Source organism: Hippopotamus amphibius, chromosome 14, assembly GCF_030028045.1.
Source record: "Hippopotamus amphibius kiboko isolate mHipAmp2 chromosome 14, mHipAmp2.hap2, whole genome shotgun sequence".
Taxonomy (NCBI): Eukaryota; Metazoa; Chordata; class Mammalia; order Artiodactyla; family Hippopotamidae; genus Hippopotamus; species Hippopotamus amphibius.
The window spans coordinates 37,765,827-37,787,273 of NC_080199.1; the positions used below are offsets into that span (position 1 = coordinate 37,765,827).

At 32.4% G+C, this 21,447-nt stretch overlaps 1 protein-coding gene across 2 annotated transcripts in view; it reads left to right on the plus strand.

Annotated features, from left to right (window-relative positions):
• The window catches only part of DACH1 (dachshund family transcription factor 1), a 400,280-nt gene that overhangs the window by 354,000 nt on the left and 24,833 nt on the right, over positions 1-21,447 (plus strand). For both annotated transcript variants that reach the window (XM_057707817.1, XM_057707818.1), the window contains 3 exons: positions 7,380-7,527; positions 10,544-10,687; positions 11,184-11,252. In XM_057707817.1, the coding sequence (XP_057563800.1) occupies positions 7,380-7,527; positions 10,544-10,687; positions 11,184-11,252 (361 nt within the window). The remainder of the gene's footprint in view (positions 1-7,379; positions 7,528-10,543; positions 10,688-11,183; positions 11,253-21,447) is intronic.

Below are 21,447 nucleotides of genomic sequence, written 5' to 3' on the forward strand. Positions count from 1 at the left end.
GAATTTCTCCTTTATCAAATTAAATGCTTTCAGAAAATATCCCTCAACATTTTAAAATTTACACTCTGAGCAGTAAGGGAACAATTTATTTTCTTATGTATATAACCCCATATGAAGCAAAGAAAAAGCTAAGCATTTAACTTAAATTTCTCCATTTAGGTGTCTGTATTTTCACTAATTAAAACCTCTTTAACTGGGAAAGTGGTAATTTAATTTCAATTTCAACAAAGAAAACATTTCTATGTGAACATTCACCAGTGTAGACCAGCTTGCTCATCAAGGACACTTGCATTGTGTGTGAAAACCACATCACTAAGTCAATTCTGTCATTTTGGGAGTGTTTATCCACCCACCCCTGGCCAGTAATACCCAGACTGGAAATGTTATCTGCATCACCTCAAAATGTAATTATTTCTTTAAAGACAAAAAAACAAAACAACAACAACAACAACAACAACAAAAAACCCAAAAACCTTCAGTTTTAAAATGTACAAATTTTAGACAAGTAATTTCTTTTATTGGAGGTATCTCTAGATTTAATATACTTTCTAATCTTCCAACCAGCCTTGAGAGGATATATTTTAGGAAGAGTGGTTGATAGTCAAGGCAAACTAAATTATTGATTTCTAGTCCCAAATCATAGAAATCTGTGTCTGATAAAGTTAAAACCCCTACAATAAGAGTACTTTATTTAAAATAAATTATGCTTGTTTATTTCAGTCTTACATATATATATGTATATAGATGTAGGTTTTATACATTTGTGTGTTTGAATTTAATACCTATATACATGTATATGTGCATGCAAATATGTGTACATAAGGTAAAATAAAGATTAAAAATCTTACTGAGTTCCATGCACAGTAATACAAACACACAATACACACATATATACATATATACACACACATTGGACATACATACTGGATTTATGTTCAGTAATGCTTTCACATTATTTTGCAAAAGGTCATAGATGCTAGCTCTTTTATTATTGCCACATATATTGAGTTACAGTAATATCCTAGGAATAGTATAGAATGTTTGAGCAGTCATGACCCTGGCTTATGGGGCATACAGTATAAATGTGTTTGCTGTCCAAATTCTAATTTGGGTAATTACATTCTGTCTACCTCAATTTCCTCTGCAATTTCAATTACATATAATGGGGTTCTCTGCTTTCTGTTTCAAATGGTAACATTCTTTTGGTGTGGTAAGTTTAAAGCTCCATATTTCCTTTGAAGATATTTAATCACAATGACAATGAAAAAGAATTGAGTTGAAAATGTTTAATTTTTTACATCATTCAATTTCATGTTTGAAATTAAAGGTTTATTATGTATATTTGCTGTTGTAATTAAACCCAAGATATTGGGTTATATTTAAATTTAATGTACATAAACTCTGTTTTTGCATAGAGTTAATGACCAAAAATCTCTTCAAAATAATGTTTGATTTACTGTTCTACAATTAAATAATATAATTTCATGATATGCTATAATTTGATAATTTTCAATTTTAAAATTTATAATGGTTACTACAGATGTCCCTTCTATGACACATTATCAAAATTGAATTTTCATAAGTGTTATTTCTTGGTGCTTTAAAAGAGCGCCTGCGGAAAAATACTGTATACTGATATTTTAAAATATATGTACTATATATAGTATAGAAAAATATATATCTTGCATATATCGATAGTATAGAAAAAATATATGTAGTATAGAAAAATATATATATTATTTATCTTTAGGCACCAGATTTTTGCTACCTCCTAGAATTATACTGTTCTTTCTTAAAATTTGAGTCTTTTACAAATGAAAATTAATAAAGGATAAATATGTCTTCAGTAAAGGACAGCAATTTCACTTTAGTGAGAGAGAAGGATTCAGTCTAGATTTTGCTTTTTAGGATTTTTTAAAATGTATTTTATATATAATTTTATATATTTTTTTCCTGATGTGGGTAGTATTTCATTATGACCTGCTTAGTCAAACATGCCTGTAGGGAACTCCCTGTGAGATTTTAGGTGAGGAAAGTAGAATTTTAGCGTCAATTTACTGGATGTGACACCGTTGATCATTGACTGCCATTTGAACAAACTGATAGGAGAATTTTACCCACTATTTTTAATCTGAGCTTTCATGTTATAAATCATAACTAGGATATATTTGTACGTAGGACCAAGAACAAATAATTTACATTGTTTATCCTACTTTACAAGAATTATTTTAAATGACTTACAAATATTAAAATAAGAATAGGTAAATAAGCAAAAAGTAGAAAGGTAAAATAAAGTAGAGAACATAAAGTTTAGTTAGGGGTGAACTTAGCTCTAAAGATATATGCCATAAGGGGATATAGGATAGGGGTTTGGTTCAGCATGGTTTGTCTATGTGCAGGTATTAAGCAAACAAGAAAGACCTAAAAGGGATGTTAAAAAGATGAATGACAGTTCCAGGTTGGTTCACTACGGTCTAATAAATAAACATAATCTAACTGTGGTATATAAGAAGTATTTCTTCTTCTATATTTAAGGGAAGACAGTGAAAAATAATTTGACCAAAATACTCTGATTATACATATTCCAGTCTTTACATTCCAACAGCATGATGAGTAATGTTATATTTTATACATTTCAAATAAATTAATAATTTTTCATTTGCAGTATTAATACATATTTTTAATTATAACAGAGTTATATAAGAGAATTAGAAGGAAACTTTTCAAAAAAATAAGAAAATAGGACATTGGCTTCAAAATATGGCTAGACTAGTATCAGATATATTGGTTTTACATTGTATCTTTTTATCTTTAATTAAATAATGTATCTTCTCCCCTTTGTTCTCATTACCAGCTTGTGAAGAGATTGTATATTAAAAAAAAACAGTAAAATATAGCCAGTATCTTAAACACAGTTTACTATAATGAAGAGAGTAGCATTAATCTCTTAAAAATCTGGACTCTATATAGTATTTACTAATTTATATTGTATACAATAACAATAATAACATCAATAGTAAAAACTCATATTTACTGAATAATCTTAACGTGTCCTTACAGAGAAAAAATACTCCTGTGAGTCACCTCTACTCTACTCCAACGCTACTTAACTTCTGACACTTCTGATCGACAAATATCTGGTAGTTTTTCCCACACTAAGCAATTCTGCAACCCCAGCTGGGTGCCCTACAATTTAACTCAGTTGTGGCACTATCTACCTTGCAATAGCACCAGATCTCACAGGTTAAGAGTTCAGTTCCACAAGACTGCTCCTTGCCCCCACTTACATGGCCAGTTTTAAGTCCAAGTTATAACCTGTGCTTGTGACCAACCAGCTACAGATTGGAGGTTCTCACCACCCCTGCCATGAGCTCAATTAATTTGTTAAAGCAGCTCACAGAACTTAGGAAAACATTTTACTTACTAGACACCCAGTTTATTATAAAAGATGATAAAACCAAGGTCGAGAAGGAGCAGGTGACTTTTCCAGTATAACTCAGGAACAGCCAGATAACAGAGATGCATAGGGCATGGTATGTGGGAAGAGGCAAAGAGCTTCCATGCCATCTGCACATGCCATCCACCCGGTACCTCCACACATTTATGAATCAAGAAGCTCTATGAGTGTTACCCATTCTTTAATGGCTTTTCAAAAGTCAACTTATTAATAGAAACTGTAGTTGCAAGGGGCTTGGTATGAATAACAGAAGACGCATTTCACCTGTTGTTCTTATCATTTAGGAAATTCCACCCATTGTAGGATCTATAAATACCAGTACCCCATGTAGGATACCTAGAAGTGCTTTTGATGGAGAGTTCATCGTTAACCAATTTGGAGAATAGTAACCATAACATTAAACCAAGTGCAGTTGTATCTTTTGCCACAAGAGCTGTGAAAATGTATCAGTTTATACTAATACATTAGCTGATACTAATACATGGTATGATACTGTTCTATCATATTTTTCTGTCTATAAAAGTTCCTAGTTTCAAGGCACACTCTTCCTTCTCATCCTGGGATAAAAAAAAACAAAAGGGAAAAAAAGGTTAATTAAGCTAGGGAGTTCTGATCCAGGCTTAGTCACCTTACTAGTTTGGGATCTTGGACAAGTCACCTGCTCCTTCTGAACCTTGGTTTTCTCATCTTTAAAAGGTTTTAGTTAGAAGAGGTGATGGCTAAAAACTCCTCCAATTAGGTTATTTACTCTCATTAGAAGCAGCGTATTATTAAGCACAAATTTTGTCACGTGAGTTTCAATGACACTCATGGCACCTTACGTGTCATCTGATGCTGAAATAAATTTGTACAAAATACAAACATGGACCAAGTAAGCTTTTCTTCCTCTAGGATCTAACTAGAAAATTAAGAAATGTTTCTTTCATTTAAAGTCTGCCTACGTAAGCAGGTATTTGTACTTCCTAGGCTATAGAAATAGTTGAAATATTGCTAGATTAATGTGTCCTTAAAAAATATATGTATACATATATATACATTATAGATTCATTCTCTGAAAAATGATAGAAATAATTTAATTTACATGGTAGATCACTTTAGAAAACAAAAATATTTGTGTATTATGACAACCATTATGCCTACGTACAGAAAAGAAATTGAGGTCAAACAACCATTATCTTTAATAACTGCTGTGCTGTAGAGTTAGCTTAAAGTGCATTTCTTTAGAATTGTCACGGTCCAACTTCAGCATCATGAGAATTGACCTCCCCTTGGAAACAAATTCACGTGGTGAGTTGTGTCTTTTACTGTAAATCATATTGCCATCATAGAATTTTGCTTGATACTGCATGACCACATGAGACCCAGCATTTAGTGTGACCTTTTGCATATTATCTACCTGGAAAATTTACAGAAGTTACACAAATCTCAAAGTATTATTCTCATTGATGGTTGAAGTGGTGTCCCAGTGATTTGTAGATGTTGTGAACACTACTTGCTATTGCTTTTCCCAGCCCCCTGCTGCATTGAAATTTAATCTGTTTTCTGTATTTTTTGCAGCAGAGCTGTCAAAGGCAATAACATATTTTTTGCATATGCATCAGTTTGGCTCTAGTGCAGATTTTTGTTCACACTGGACTCCTACTGATGTGCACTGATTTAAAGTCTAAAAATGAAACAATTTTATACAGTTTATAAGTAGTCCCTAGAGGGTATTATATCCTAAAAGCTAATATTTTTCAGACATAATCAGCAGGAATAGGTAATGTATTACCATTAGCAACATTAGCAGCAACTGTAACAAAAGGAAACAGTAAACATAAATGTTCTTAGCAACTTCATACTTTACAACAAATATTAATATAAAATTACACAAATTAGAGTCGCAGCTTAACATTATCCAACATGTTTATTCATAATGATTGTTTCATATTTAAAGAACACCAAAATATTGTGTTTTGTCAGCCAAGGACAATAATAGTTTAATAGTAATTTATTTTAAACAGCTACTGATAATACAACCAATCAACACATTAAGTGGTGCCAACATTGGCATCTTGCTAAATAATCTCTAGACATTGCACAGAGAGTACATCTTTCAAAGATAAGTCAACAAGAGCAATCAGAGCAGAAAATTAGAATTTGGTATCTTAGAATTAAAATACAGCTAAACTAAAGTTTTAATTGGGGTGATCTAAAAGGGCACTTGATGTAATGATCTCTTTCATTTGTTACTAATTGTTTGTTCCTGATGAAGAAGAAACATACACAGGAATGTTGCTGAATTGAGTTAAGATGGCAGTTTCCTTAGTAGCGATGTTTTATCGTTAAAAACAAAAGAATAGGGAGGGGTGAACTGCCACATAGAAATTCTCCAGCTTGTTTCATATCACAAGAATTAGTCCAGAAAATTCAGGATCGGATAGAACAACTATGAAATAATTTATATGTGCTCGAAAAGAGACTAAAAATTGCTTGTGACAATGCTACATTGGTGGGCTGAGCTACAGGTACATCCCTACTGCACTAACAAGTTAAGCTAGAGTTGAAATTCCTGACTCCAACTGCTTATGTTATCTCTTGCAAAGGGGTCACATTCTAGCATATATCTACAAATGGTACTACCTTCCATTTCATTTCTAATTTCAGTTGAAGAATTCAGCCCCTGATATTCACACACCAAAGCAAAACATCTTCAAAACGGCATTTTGTATTGCTAATTAATCAGGATGGAAATTTTAGCTCTAATTTTTACTAATAATTTTACCAATAATTTTCTAAAGCATCTTAGGGGAGAACACACGCAGAATGCTTTGTATATGTTTTTCATACACTTATAATCTCATTTTCAAAAACCTCAGAATACTGCTAATTTATTCAAATAGCATACAAATTACATACATATGATTTTATAATCTGTAATATAAATAAATATAGTTTGCTTTTACCATATGCTCTCGAATTATTATATATCCTGTCAAATAGTTCCTTAAAAGTTATCCTCTGTTATAGTCATTTTGAGTGACTTTTTAAAAATGATGCACTCTTAAGCCACTAAGTTTTGGATCCCTTACATATATTATGTATCTCAAGAAAAATATACCAGTATTATCATTTCCATTCATCAAATTTTAAAAATCTGTTCTGTGATAGGCACTCTCTGGGAACATAACACCCAATGAGAGATAATGTTCCTGCTTCACAGAGTTTACATTTCAGTGGAGAGGGTGTAACATAAAGCACTAAATAAATGAATGTAGGAAAATATTACATAATAAATGCTACGAAGAATTTTAAGCAGGGAATAAGAAGGTGAGTTTGGAGGGTTATTCCAGAAGAGGAGGTCTTTCTTGAATGGTGACTGAACAAAGGTGAAATGAATGAAGGAATGAACCATACAAAACTTGGGAGAAAAAGCATTCAGGAGGGGAACCGAAAGAGCGAAGTCTCTGGTGCAGAAACAAATCGATGCCTTGAGAAATGAAAGGCCACTGGTGTCACATATAATCTCAGTAGTGTGTGGTAGAGAATGAGCCCTGAGAGACAGGTGGGTACTGCCAACATCACGTGGGGTGACATAAACTGTGTGGGCTAATTACATGTGGAACAGCTCCAGTCTCATTTTCTTCACAGTATTTATTTTTTAGACTCGCTTATGTGCTGTCCTCATATAGTTTTAAATCTAGATATTCTAATTAGAAGCAATTGAACCTACATGTCAAAAATATTGCTCTTCCGAAAATTGTTTAAATTTAGAATTTTTTTGCTTCAGTTGTAGTATTTGTCCTAGTGAGTACAGAGTGACTGCACAACAGGAGTGAAAGAATTTAATAAGGGGGGTGTTCTCCTTTAAAATACTTTAAAGTAATGAATAAATTGTGTTTCGTATCAAAATGTTACAATTCTGAATACCTTCTTTGTACAGGGGCTCTTGAAAGTTGCCATAGATAATGCCAGAGCTCAAGAAAAACAGGTTCAACTTGAAAAAACAGAACTGAAGATGGATTTTTTAAGGGAAAGAGAACTAAGGGAAACACTTGAGAAGCAGTTGGCGATGGAACAAAAGAACAGAGGTATTTTCAAACTTCCAAATAAGTCTAATATTTTAGGTCAAATATTCCACGTAACAATGCTATGTTTTGTGATTTACTATGAGACTGCAACTTTTTTGTTTTTACTTGTAGCTAAAATTGAGAGCAGGATTTAAATCCCGGGCTTACTGTATTTCTTAATTTCCAAAGTACCTGGTTTCTCTTCTGTTCACACCTCCAGGGATTGAAATATATCCATTGTATCATTAATGACATCATTTTTATTGCTTATAGCATTTAACAAATTCAAAATTTTAAGAGAAGAAGGAGCTCCGGTAAGATGACAGCCATGAAGAAAAACGTTATATTCATTCACAATTGCCCTTTGAAAAACTTGAGTTAAAGTCATAAAGCTAAAATAGAAAATACTGATTATTCAAGCGAAGCGGATTTAGTAAGATATTTATCAACCAAGATGGAAAACTGATGAATAACTGAACAAATGACCAAAGTTGAGTGTTTGTATAATTTTCTTTCTGAATGCCTCATTTTCATCCAACAAGGTCAAATACACATTAGAGTAGAAACTGATGTGAATTTTTATTGGGTAAAAATAATGATATTATCTATCTATGAACTGCTTTTTACACACTTTACAGGGCATGTATAGATAATTTTGAAGGTCATTCACATTTGTGTGCTTATTTTATGTATGAGATCGAAGAGTGTTTTCTTTAGAGCAAACTTCTCCTTTGTCTCGACCCTAAGATTCTCCTCAGTATTCTAGAAGGGGGAGCTCCTTTTCTCTCATGTAATAAGTACCCATTTTAAATACTCCACGCTTTCTCCTTTGATATGTTTGACATGGTCATTTAAAAGTGACTCTTTCTGTTTTGCTTTCAAAACTGGCAGGACTTACAGGTTTTTCATTAGTTACTGTGAAGCAACAGCTAGTGGGTTCCTGGGTTGAGGCTGATTTGGGAAGCTGTCACCCCAAGTGTACAGCACAGTTCTAAATAATGTGATTTCATATAGATTTAGATACTAGAGTAATCAAAGAAAAGATAAACACTGATAGTGGGGTATATTGTAAGTAAATAATGAATTTGGTCAAAGAGTTCATTCTGTGGAACCATCTTCCATGAGATAGCCATGTCTTGAATTTCTTCTCACCTGGAGAAGTGTTTTTTTTTTTTTTTTACAAGACTTGAAAGCAGACCCTTGAATTCCTAAAGTAACCTCTTGGTTACTTGAGAGACTTTCAGAATTTTGTTGGTTCACAACTGTTGGAAGATTTACACTCTGTTTTATTCCATTAACCACTAGAGGTATAGGGCAAAATGTTTCACAGATCACACCATGGACCTCCCATTTAATTAATTATGAAGAACAAATTAAGGTAATAACTATCAATAATTATCTATCAATATTATGACTGTGTCTACTGAAGCAGCGGATTGCCCTGAGGGAGAACATGGCAATCCCATTTGCTTCAGTCACATAGGAGGAAACAATGAGTGGTCAACGGCAAGGCACTGGGTATAGAACCTTCAGTGCTATGGGAGTACAAAATCCAAATAAGGAATTCAGAAATTACTGCTTCTCTTCAAAGAGACTTATGAACAAACATCTTTGGAAAAAGAAAGAGTAGGCAAGTAATTTTGTTAAGATAAGCATGTGATTTTTGCACTATTAAAGGAAATTAGTATTTATTTGAAACCAGTTTTTTCTTATGACTGTACTCAGTGTACATTTTGATAAAAAACAGTTTCTGTTAATATATGATACTAGCAACAGTAAACTCGACAAGGTAATGGTCTGCCATCTTAATATTACTAATGATTATAAAAATGGGATTTGTGGAAATTAGAAATTGAAAGTAAAACTCTTCCATGAACCCTTATTACCTTATTTTATATTTTGACTAAATACTGTGTTAAATAAAAAATGTTGTTCTTTAATCTGTAGTAAGTAATTATGTAGTAAACTTGGAATGATTCCTTCTTATGACTGACTCTACCAGAAGGATTTTCTCATACTGGTTCTGTCACATTCATATCCACAATGTTTATCAACTATCCAAGAAAAAATTATTTCGAAGAAAGCACTTGTATGATTTCCATCTGTTGATTGCTTACTTTGTATATAGTGTAAAAGTTAAAACAGTGATCAATTATTGTATGTATGAAAGTACAGTTAACACATATTTTGTGAACATTTATTATTGTTTATTGATTACATATTATATACAAATATTTAAATTGTCCAGTAGGAGACAAATTCATCATAGTTAACTTTTTGTATTATAAGCTACTTTTTTATATAAGTAGCTGTGAAGTTTTATACTCATCCAGTTCCTGCAGAGTAAAAGTATAACTTGCTTGAAATATGTTACAGTGCATACACATTTGCTATGAAGAAATTATTAATATCGCTAAGCAAATTGCAATAGCTTCACCCACCCCCCAAAATCTGCTTATATATGTTAACAGTAATTAAGAGTATTTAGCTCTTCATATACAATAATATTTATTGTATTTTCAAAAATTTCAGGAAAGAATTATTGAAAACTTTGCTGGTGCAACAATTTTATAAAGTATTTATAGGGGAAATGCTCCATTTACTACTCAAAATTGATGCTTCATAAAGAGATAGGAGTCATAAAGGTTTGCACCATTCAGACTAATTTGCATTATTCTGATTCAAGGGCAGAGACTAAGCCACAAAATATATTTAATCAGGCTTCCTTTATTAGTGAATATAAATATTTATTAAAATTAGTTTCCCATTAAATCTATCTCCACAATATGACAATTAGAGGCATTCTTGTAATAGTTCAAGGCTAATTAAAAGTTGGCCTCCTTGAACATTTTACTGAGATTTATTTTAGGTAAAAGTGGATTATTGTTGTTGTTGTTTTTAAATTTCCTCTGCATAGACAGATGCAGTCCAGCAAGGAAAAAAAAGAAAGAATATTATATAAAACAGAGACCATTTATGGAAATGTGATCATTGCAAAAATTCAAAAAAATAATAATGTACATATACTCTTTTCTAGCCATAGTTCAAAAGAGGCTAAAGAAGGAGAAGAAGGCAAAGAGAAAATTACAGGAAGCTCTTGAATTTGAGACAAAACGGCGTGAGCAAGCCGAACAAACACTAAAACAGGCAGCTTCAACAGATAGTCTCAGGGTCTTAAATGGTAAGAGGATGCATCTTTATGCATGGCTAACTGACTTTCATTTTGAATACTCAAAAAGTAATTTAGACATGTGTTTGCGGTGTTGTATATTTCTATGGCTAGTGATTCATTAAGCTCTGCTTGAAAGCATGGTGGGAAGAAAAGTCACATGTTGGGGGAAATGTTTTATTTCATAGGTGCTTCCACAGTTTTGTTACTTCAGTATCTGAGACTTGACATTGCTTCTCTATTTAACCAAATCTGTTTGTACTGAAACATAATAAAATATTAATCTGAGAAGTTCTCAACCCCCATCTCATTTTATGAACAATTTTGCATTATTTATCCATTCAAATCTTCTGATAATTCTTGTGGTTATAGTCTTTGTTGAACCTTTAAAAGTTGACAAAGATTTATGTAATTTTAATTCAGCACCAAAGTAACAGGTTGCTTTTTTTTCAAAGGACAATGGGAATCAAATGAAATGTGTGTCACTCTTACCTTTCTGTGCTTTTAGACTCTCTGACCCCAGAGATAGAAGCTGACCGCAGTGGCGGCAGAACAGATGCCGAAAGGACAATACAAGGTAGGAATTTGCAAAAGGCTATAAATCTAAATCTTGCTCTATGAGTTTTTCCTCCGCTTTAGCCTGCTATTCAAGCATGTAGCCTACCATCTGGGCCACATCAAAACAAGTTCAAACAAGGTCAAGTTCATCTTGCTTGTTTATATGAGTGAATTCATTTTGTGCTGATAGATTTTCTTTAAATTAACGGGTCATTTCTGTTTATACAATGCAATTAAAAAGGAATAATTAATTTTAAACAATGTATGATTTAATCTTGAACACAGTAAATGTGTTTCATTGAATGCTTGAAGCCCAATCTAATACACGAAGGGTTTTGTAAGTTCTGTTGTATATCAATAAAATCATGAGTTAATCAACTAGGTAGTTCTTAAAATTTGAAATTTTCTTGTTTTTGTGACAGTTAATACAAGGTACATGCAAAATAGCCAGTTGAAAGCTAACAATAAATAAGACTGGTCCTATGTGGATTTTCTGAATGTTCTGCATGCCATTATATACATTTTAATAACATAAACTTGCTGAGCAAAATCCTACATAGAATACTAAAGGGAGTTTTATTAAACACTCAGAAGAGCATATGTATATTGCCGAGATCACACTATTAGGAAAGAACAAAATCTGAAGGTAGCATTTATACTCTAACATCTCTTCTAGACAATAAACTCAGTCTAACAACATGAATACTAAGGAGTAAAAAGAACACTAAATGAAGATGATTCTTCAAAGGGGAACCTAAAATGACTGACTGCTATAATCCTCTCAATTGCTTTTATTTTGCATTTTAAGCTCAATCATTTTGGGGATATTGTTTGACATTAATCGTGTTACTTAATCAGTTCCAAAAGTATCATTCTTGGTTTAGTGCAAAGGAAATGTAATTTCATAAAGTATCATATATGCAATAAATAAAAATCAGAAACTGGAAACATTCCTGGAGAATACTTTTTGCTTATTGATTTTACCTGAGACCATAATTATTTTTTAAATCCTAAAGTTTGAACCTTATGTTATTATGAGACGTTCTTAGATATACAAGATTAATGCAACTGTAGATGTAGAAAAGACTTCATTTTTTTAGAGCGTTATGGATTTCAGCAAAATTATATATGGGTGTGCATATAATGTTATTAAAATCAAAAGATTTCTGTTGCATCTCTAAAGAATTGCACACGTATGTAAACAAATTACTAATAATAGCAAAGCCAGTCCTTTTTATCAGGGACAATAAACTCAATAAGGCCAAAGTAAATAATCAGCCCTGGTTTGTGCCTTTGGGGACTACTCAGGGCACTAACTTAGCTGATGTCCATTGTGGTCTAAGAATGCACATAAGTCTCCAGGTAGATGTGATACATAAATTATCTGATAGCCACAGAATTCTCAAGGTGCTTAGAACTCAAACTAAGAAAATTGTAGGCAATATATTCCTTCATATAAATCGGAGGTTTAAGAAGGGGTTAGGCAATGATTAAACGTTTTTGCATAGTTGGCATAATATATATTTCATGAATTTGCTATCAGCAATATTTTGACCATCAATAAGGCTGTAATTATTTTTATTTGAATCTGTGAAATTGGCATATATTCAAATACATTAGTGTTATATTTGAATATGGATAAGGTCTTGATGTATAGGTCGAAGTTTTGACAACTCTCAATTTCCATTATGATTTATTTAATACTCTGAAGAAAAGTTTGAATAATAAATTGTCTTCTTTTTGCCATCCAGGATGCTATCATTTGTGTAATATAGAAAACCCACTAAAATAACTTTATAATTAAGGAAATGAAACATTTGAACACAATTATACATAGTTACTTAAAGCAAATATGAAATTTATGGTTATTTATTGCTTTAATTGTAATATAAAACATTTTTTCACTTCATTCATTCACTCATTCATTCATTCAGCTTGTCAATTAAGAAGATTGGTTTCCTCAAGTCTAATGTGAATGATCAGTAATATTCTACTTTTTGTATACTTGCACTTGGATTTAATGATTTTCTGGTACTGTTCCATGAACAGTTTTCCATAAAACACTTAACTAATATTAATGATTTTCATTAGATAATATGATTTTTTCTCAAATGTAATCTAAAAAACACCCACTGTAGATGAATCTGCGTTTCTAAGTGTTAATTGCTAAACATTATTTCACTAGCACTTGACTACCCAAGACTTTTATTTATTTTTTCTATTTATTTATTTATTTATTCATTCATTTATTTATTTATTTACTTATCTCTTTATTTATTTATGGGCTGTGTTGGGTCTTTCTTGCTACACAGGCTTTCTGTGAGTGGGGGCTACTCTTCATTGCAGTGCTCAGGCTTCTCATTGCAGTGGCTTCTCTTGTTGTAGAGCACAGGCTCTAGGTGCACCAGCTTCAGTAGTTGTGGCACATGGGCCCAATAGTTGTGGCTCTTGGGCTCTAGAGTGTAGGCTCAGTAGTTGTGGCGCACGGGCTTAGTTGCTCCATGGCATGTGGGATCTTCCCAGACCAAGGATTGAATCCATGTCCCTTGCCTTGGCAGGCAGGTTCTTAACCACTGTGCCATCAGGGAAGACCCTATTTTTTTTTATACATCTTTATTGGAGTATAATCGTGCAGCTCAATACCCAAGACTTTTAAAATACAGAAGCAAAGAGATCATCTTTTGCTATCCAAACCCCAGTAAATAAGTTCATTTAGCACTCTGAAACGTTTTTTTTTTAACCTGGAAACTAAATTCAGAAATATGGAAGCTAACAACAATAACAAAATTAATGATGAAGAGAATATGTTAAAGAAAAATCTTTAGTAAAATTCAGAGTCTAAGCTCAAGAATGGTAAAGACAAAGAAGAAAGAAGCAGAACTCATTGCTAATTTGTGGAATGGTCTATGTCAGGCATTGTGGGAGCTATGAGCACATGTTGCTTCCCACGTCAAGAATGACACAAACACAGCCTTGCTCCTTTCATTTACTTTTTCTCGGTGTCCTCAAGCCCAGGTGTTATGATAGTCTTTGTATTCTCTCTTGCTTACAATCCAACCATAACTGAAATTCTCTATCCCAAAATAAATTCAACTTAATTAGGAAGAAAAAGGAAACTCACATTTCTTTATAATTGTCATATACTCATTCATTTTTAACATTTTGGCAATAAATAAATGCTGTGCTCGTCCCAAAAGTTAGTCACCTAGCAGTCAGGCCCTTAAATACTACTCGATGACCTCCAAATAAATGTTATCTCATCAGTATTTAGTAGCATCATCTCAGTAAAACTATAGAGGTGGGGAAAAAGAAACCAGAAAGTAGTTTAAGAAATATTTCTGAGCAAAGAGGCCCTAAGTCATTTACTTATCTTGATAAGTGAGAAAAATTAGCTCATACTGTATAAGAATAAAGTTTTCATTGATGATATTTCTAATAACTAACTCAAAATTCATGAGTGTGGTGGAGATTTTATTAATATAAATTTTTTTTTAATTTAAAAACAGCTTGTTGCAGGAGCTGGATTTTGTGGTGATTAACTCATGCCTGAGTCTTACAGATTTGTCATGATTTGTGATGAAGTTTAATAATGATCTTACTTTAAAGCTTTTTGTAAGATATTTTGAATATATATATAGTAGACAGAATTTATATAAATACTTATTTAACTATTATTGGGACTAGTTAATAAATATCCTCCAAAATCTGAGCCCCCCACACATACGAATGCACATCCACACAAGGTATGCAGTCAAATCTCTACTATGATGAGTTTCTTCAACTAAATCCTAATCTGTTTCTAGTGATTTTTTTCTTTCTCCCTAGGCAATAGCATTTTCTTAAATGGTTTGTTTACCCTACCTATTTTAACCATTTAAAAAATATGTCTCCAGCCAATCCAGACATCTCTTAAGAGTTCCAGATTACATCCAGTTTGTATTTGGCTGTCTCACAGGGACATCAAGGTCCAGTGCACAAAACCTAAAGGATGCTTCACCCCCTTCCTCCTGCAACCTGTCTTCTTCCATGTTCCATCTCTGTGGTTCCCTCATCTGTCCAATCCAATATCCTCTTTACTATACAGTGAGGGAAGTGAAGCTTGACATTTCTCTCCCTTGCCTTCTACATGCAATCACAATGTTTGCTCTTCACTCTCTGTTCTTCTGTCATCCTAGAATATTTATTTTTCTGTAGAGCCTCACATCTTTCTCCACCTATCAGCTACATTCCCTGCACCCTTTCCTGCATTTACTTACCCATCTGTTAACTCTCATCTTAGAAGACACAGCCTCCAGGAACACTTTCCAGACTTCACACTCACGCCTGCAGCTTCTCCCTGCCCCATGGGTCTAGTTCCTCCTCTTAGAGTTCTTACCATACCTTTCTCTTCTCCACAATAACAGCTGTGCATTGGTAGTTCCTTTTTTATTGTCTTCTTTTCTCTGGATGGTAGCCAGGCAGAGCCTGAACTCTGCCTGCTTGGTTCACCGCTGTGCTCCTAGTGTCTATATGCTTGACACATACTAATGTGTCAAATGTTTGTGCCACATTTATGGTGCCCAAATGTTTGATACATTGTGATGCTTGCTGTATATTCCCTGAAGCAATGTATTGGTGAATTAAGACCTTTGTTAGATCTTGTGGATGGAAGTCAAGGATTCCCATTGTTCTGACATTTTTCAGGCATCGGTTGGAGATTGATGGGAGGAAACAAAGGATAATATGAATCCCCCTAGGAAAGTTAGAATTACAAGTTCTGGCAGGGTTTTTATTTCTGATACCTGAATTACCACAATGTGTTTATTCTTCCAATGTGCATTTCTAATGTTACTTTCTTTTTACACATTTGACTCAAGATTTGGATTCTGTGAATATTCACTTACACCCATTTTAAATTTATATTTCACTTAATGTACCATAATCACATTTCTTCTTTGTTTAATAAACATTAACCTCAGGCTTCTTTTCTGATTTTAAGTGGTTTAATCTCTGCATGTTGTTCAGGTATTCAATACATAGACATGAACTACGATAATGGGAGAATCATGAATTAGTACTGCTTTATCTATGTCATTTATAAATTTTCAAAAAGTGTAAAAAGTTCACTTGCAAAATAACAGCTTTCTGCTTTATTCCTTCTAAGTAAAAACCCATACTCTTAAACCAAAAAGTAATTGTTGAAATCAATGGGAATGTGGATCACAGTTCCTCTAACATCTTAGGATATCTTCAAGCTTTGCTTGCAAAATCTTGACTCCACTTGAAAGTACATCTCTTTTATTTACATCCAACATCCATAATCAAAACTGTTTGGCTTTTTATTCTATTTTTGCCTGATCTCAGATCACAGAAAACCAAATGTTCTTCCAATAAAAGGACATAAAAGAATTGCCTTCAAATTAACAATCTTTTTGTTCCAATTTAAAAATATTTTCTTTTTGTTTCCCAGATATTTGAAGATACATGCTAAATTTGAAAATTATTCATTTCTTCAACAAATGTTTATTGAATACTGATGAAATGCCAAGCACACTTATATGATGTTACTGCCTTAGCACTGGGAAAGGGCTTTAAAGATAAATTAAATCTCTTCATTTTGCAAGAGAGGAAACCAAGGTTTAGCAAGGATACATGACTTGATAAAGGTTACACCATAAATTAATTGGAGTTGGGAATACAACCTGTCCAACTACTTTTCACATCCCCTATTTTCTTCCCGATTGTTTCTAAGATTAGGATTGTTAAAATATTGTTCTTCTAAACTGTTATGATTATTATTTATGTTATGATTATTATTTGTTTAGTAACTTACAGATCCAAAACACTATAATGCAGGTGAAGCTTATGGGTGAAATTTGTATCTTTTATCAAGCTTTTTCTATTGAGTCAAATGTTGCAGCACATATTGAGTCTCCTAGTAATATATTTTCTTTTATTTAGACTTAGTGATATTACACAGTAAGGTCAGTATTTGCTTATTAAAACAGTGAGGTGAATTAGGAGCTCATATTTATTGAGCCTTTCCTGTATATTCTAATTTAAAGGTAAGACAACAAACACACAGAATAGCTGATTAACATTCTCACATTTGCACTATGAGTTGGTGGGGTTGCTGACATTTACGTTCAGATTTATGACTCCAAAGTCTTTGTTCTTTCCCCCATGCTTTGCTGTCTGGGTTTACGTGTCTCTCTTCTAGGATAACTGCTTACAGCCCCATTACTCTCTGTGGATAGTTAGCACATTGCCTGTTAATCACTTCAAAATTCAAAACGGTCTACTGATAGCAACTAGGGAATGTGCAGTTGGAAAAAAAATGTTTCTTTTCCAGCTTTTTAACTTTTTAATCAGTCATTTATGCCTATACCATGTTTATAGACAATTCCAGACACGCTGGGGAAAACCTCTTTCTAAATGAAGAAAGTACAGGGGCAATAAAAGAAATTAAGAAATTAATCATATTTAGATAAAAGATTTCTCTACATCCTTACAATTTAGCACGCAGCGAACCTAGGACAAATTTCAAACTAGACACAAATCCGATTTTGATTCAGTATAAGACATTTGAAGGACATTTTCATTTCTCCAACAATATGTGTTTCAACAGAGTCGCTAAATGGTATCCCAAGACTTCTACACTGGAAAGGTGCTACGCTGAACCTTACTTAAACTTACCACTTTAAAGATCTATATGAAAGTATGGTTTAAATTTTATTTCACATAATTGTCTTATGTGTATTTCTATTTCTAATCCTTAAAAAAGACCCATAAGTTTAATGTGGACTTGGAGGTTCTCTAGACACCTCTACAGAATTTACCAGTTAAGAAATACTAGGAGTCAGGTCTAGATTCAAATCTCTGCTCCACTTTTTTTTTTTTCCTGCAGTAATTGCTTAACCTCAGAGCCTTACTGTGAGGATTAAATAACTCACATAAAGCACTTAGCATATACTGGGCAATAGTATGTACACAGTTAAGTTTTAGCTGTTAATATTAAATTTTATTATTATGAGTTAACATATTTATAGAGCCTAGCAACTGGTAAAGACTGAAACTATTATTACTCTAATATATAATTTACTTTTTTTTTAAGAAAATTGGTTTTTATTTATAACATAATGTTGATTTAGTCCCAGACTAAAGTGTTTGCAGAAATTTACAAGAAATTTTTTGTTACCTGAACCTACTTTTCTATGTGTAAAATGTCTTTATTTAGCTTAAAAGAGGGAGGCTTTCATTAAAAAAAAGGGAGGGGTTGCTGAAAACTGATTTCTGGGCTGCCTGCAGGGCATACTGATTATTGTTTATTCACTTCAAAAGTGTAATCACCATAGGGATTGCCTCAAACTATTTTTCTTGATCTTAAAAAACAAATATTAGCATTATATTACTATGAACAAAACAAAACAGTAATAAATTTACTTCTAGTCCCTTGGTACTGATTTCTGGTGTTTGGCAGCATTTCAATGCAGCTAATCAATTTAAACAACATTGATTAAGTTGAACAAAAGATGATATTGATTGCAGACAGTAACCAATAAACAGGCTAATGTTCTATAGTTATCATAGGTCATTGTTAACTACTCATTTAACCAGGCAATGAGTTATTATTAAATAGAAAGTCTCAGAGATACTCATGTTTTAATATTTTATAAAATTTTAGAATATTTTCTTATAGTTTCAGTATAAGGATTTTAATTCTTTTAAGGCATATATAAAAAATAATCTTGTTTTTGAATGTATGTAGATATGCTTAAACTCCAAATGCTGAAGGTGTCTTATAGGCTTGTTGGAAATGTCTTATGTAATTTCAACTAATTATACCTGAAATAAGACATAGTGAGAAGTTAAGTATGAAATTGCTCAAAATTGTATTAAATTGTAATTCATTAGAATTTACTTACATAAAATTATTTTCAATATGTTATTCTATAAAACTAATTTTCTAAACTCCTGGTTCTTACGGAAAAACAAAACAAACAAAACATGATTTTCATTATTATATGTTTGTGTGGAGTTGTGACATAAAAAGCTTTTGTGATGTGATTTTAATTCTTATTCTGTTGCCCAAACATTAGGCAGAGTATCCTAAGGCCAAATGATTGGGCATAGTCTATAGTATTTTGACATCATGTTTCCTAGTAAAAGTATTGGGTTGGCCAAAAACTTCATCCAGGTTTTTCCATAACATCTTATGGGAAAACCTTGAACAAACTTTTTAGCCAACCTAATAATATAATAGGTGGTAGGTACTATGAGATTTTAGAGAATATAGGGAATATCAGGAAGAATGAATTTGAATTGGAGGTTTAGAGAGGGGAAATGGACATTGTACAACTAAATTGCTTTTAAGGATTGAAACAGAGCAGTTGTTAATGAAAAATATAATAATATTTTGTTAGAGTAGATAAAATTGAAAAATTGAATTAAATTGGCCTGTTTGTGAACATGTTTTTGGCTTGGCTTGAACACTGTCTGAGGACCATAATCAAAGAATAGTGATAAATGGAAATTGGGATAGATATTAGCAGGGGGCCCTAAAGATCAATGCTAGATCTATGTTGATTTAACATCATAATTAGTGATGTGGAAGAGTGGTTAAACAGTGTGTCAATGAAAGTCACAGATGATCTTAATTTAGAAGGTGTAACATATATCTGTGTGGACAATGTAAATATGCAAAAGAAATTTAGGGAATTTAGAATTTCAGGATGAATGAAATGAGATTATCTTTGTAAGAAAGAAATTTAATTTTAAAGTCTCTTTTTAGAAAATATTAAAGAGCTCAACAAATATCAATGAGAATGTATATCCACTTGTAACTTTTCATAGTAGCATACTAACAGTGACTGGCTGCAGCACTACAGAAGTGTCAGAGAATAGGTAGGAAAATAGCCTCCTTCATTTTAACTTTATATGTATATTTATCAATGATGCTTTTTATTATTATAACTAGACAGTTTAGGAAGTTGGTTTTTCATTATGGGCAAGACATTAATTTTTTAGTTTTTAGACAATATATTATCACCTTCAGATTTAAGGAAAATTTATTGAAAATAAAATTTGCTTTGAGTATTTTTCACCTTTATTATCAAGGGAAAAATTTGATGGCTTTTTTATCCAATTAAGTTGCTCACTGGAGATTGTAATAGTAGAAAATGTGTATAATGTCCACCAAAACTGAAGACAGTTACCATTTAGTAGTATAGATTTGTGGTTAATATTCATGAAATCTGTTTTCTCTTTTTCTATTCATCCTTAGAAAGTAAAAATAGCCTGGCCATCTAAGAGAATATTCAGAGCAGCTTCCTTACATTGGAGCATACATAGACGTTTTCTTCTATTTTATGAGAAATGTTATTTATACTTTGAGTGATATGTGATCTGAAAATATCTAAATTACAGAAAAAGAATCCTCATTTTAAAGTCTACTAAACTACAGAATGTGGATGAACAAAATTTTAAGAATTGGTACATAAACACATGGAAAATATGTAATCAGTTTATAGCATGTATATGTCTAGACTTTTGAGATATATAACACCCTTTGCCTCAAGTTGTCCTTTAAAAATAAAAGGAACATCATCATTTAGACTATAAATGTAAAAACGCTTATGGTGCATTATTCTCCCTCCCATGGTTAGGGACAGAATGCAGACATGCCACAATAATGTTTTTTATTTCTACTGTTTGAACCATATTAATGAGAACATCATTTTGGAGAACTAATTATTTCTATTTGTCTTGTGTCACACTTTCTAATTCCCCTATATTAGCACAGCCAAAGCAAATTAATTGCTTTTCCAGCAGTTGAACCTTGTCCAAGAATGAGCTCACATTCCCTTCCAGTTTCCCCGTTTCTGGGAGTGCATTGTGTCAGAAATTTCTCTTGATACTTAACATAGTCTAGAGAATATCTTTACATATTTCTGTGCGCTCACTGGATGAAATTTATAAGTTTAAGTGACCCGCCAGGAAAGATAAAGTTCTTAGCTGCAAGATTATACATCAAAACAGTTAAAGTGAAATTAAAATTAAATGAATGAATCTCACTGAAGCAAAAAAAGCAGTAATTAATGGTTCCCTTAATTGTCTTCATAAAATATTTGCATGGGTCTAATTTGCATAATTTGCATGTATTAATTAATCTTTCAAAGGAATTTTGTGCTGAGAGAAGCCAAAAAATCTCTTTGTTTTATTTAACATCTAATGAA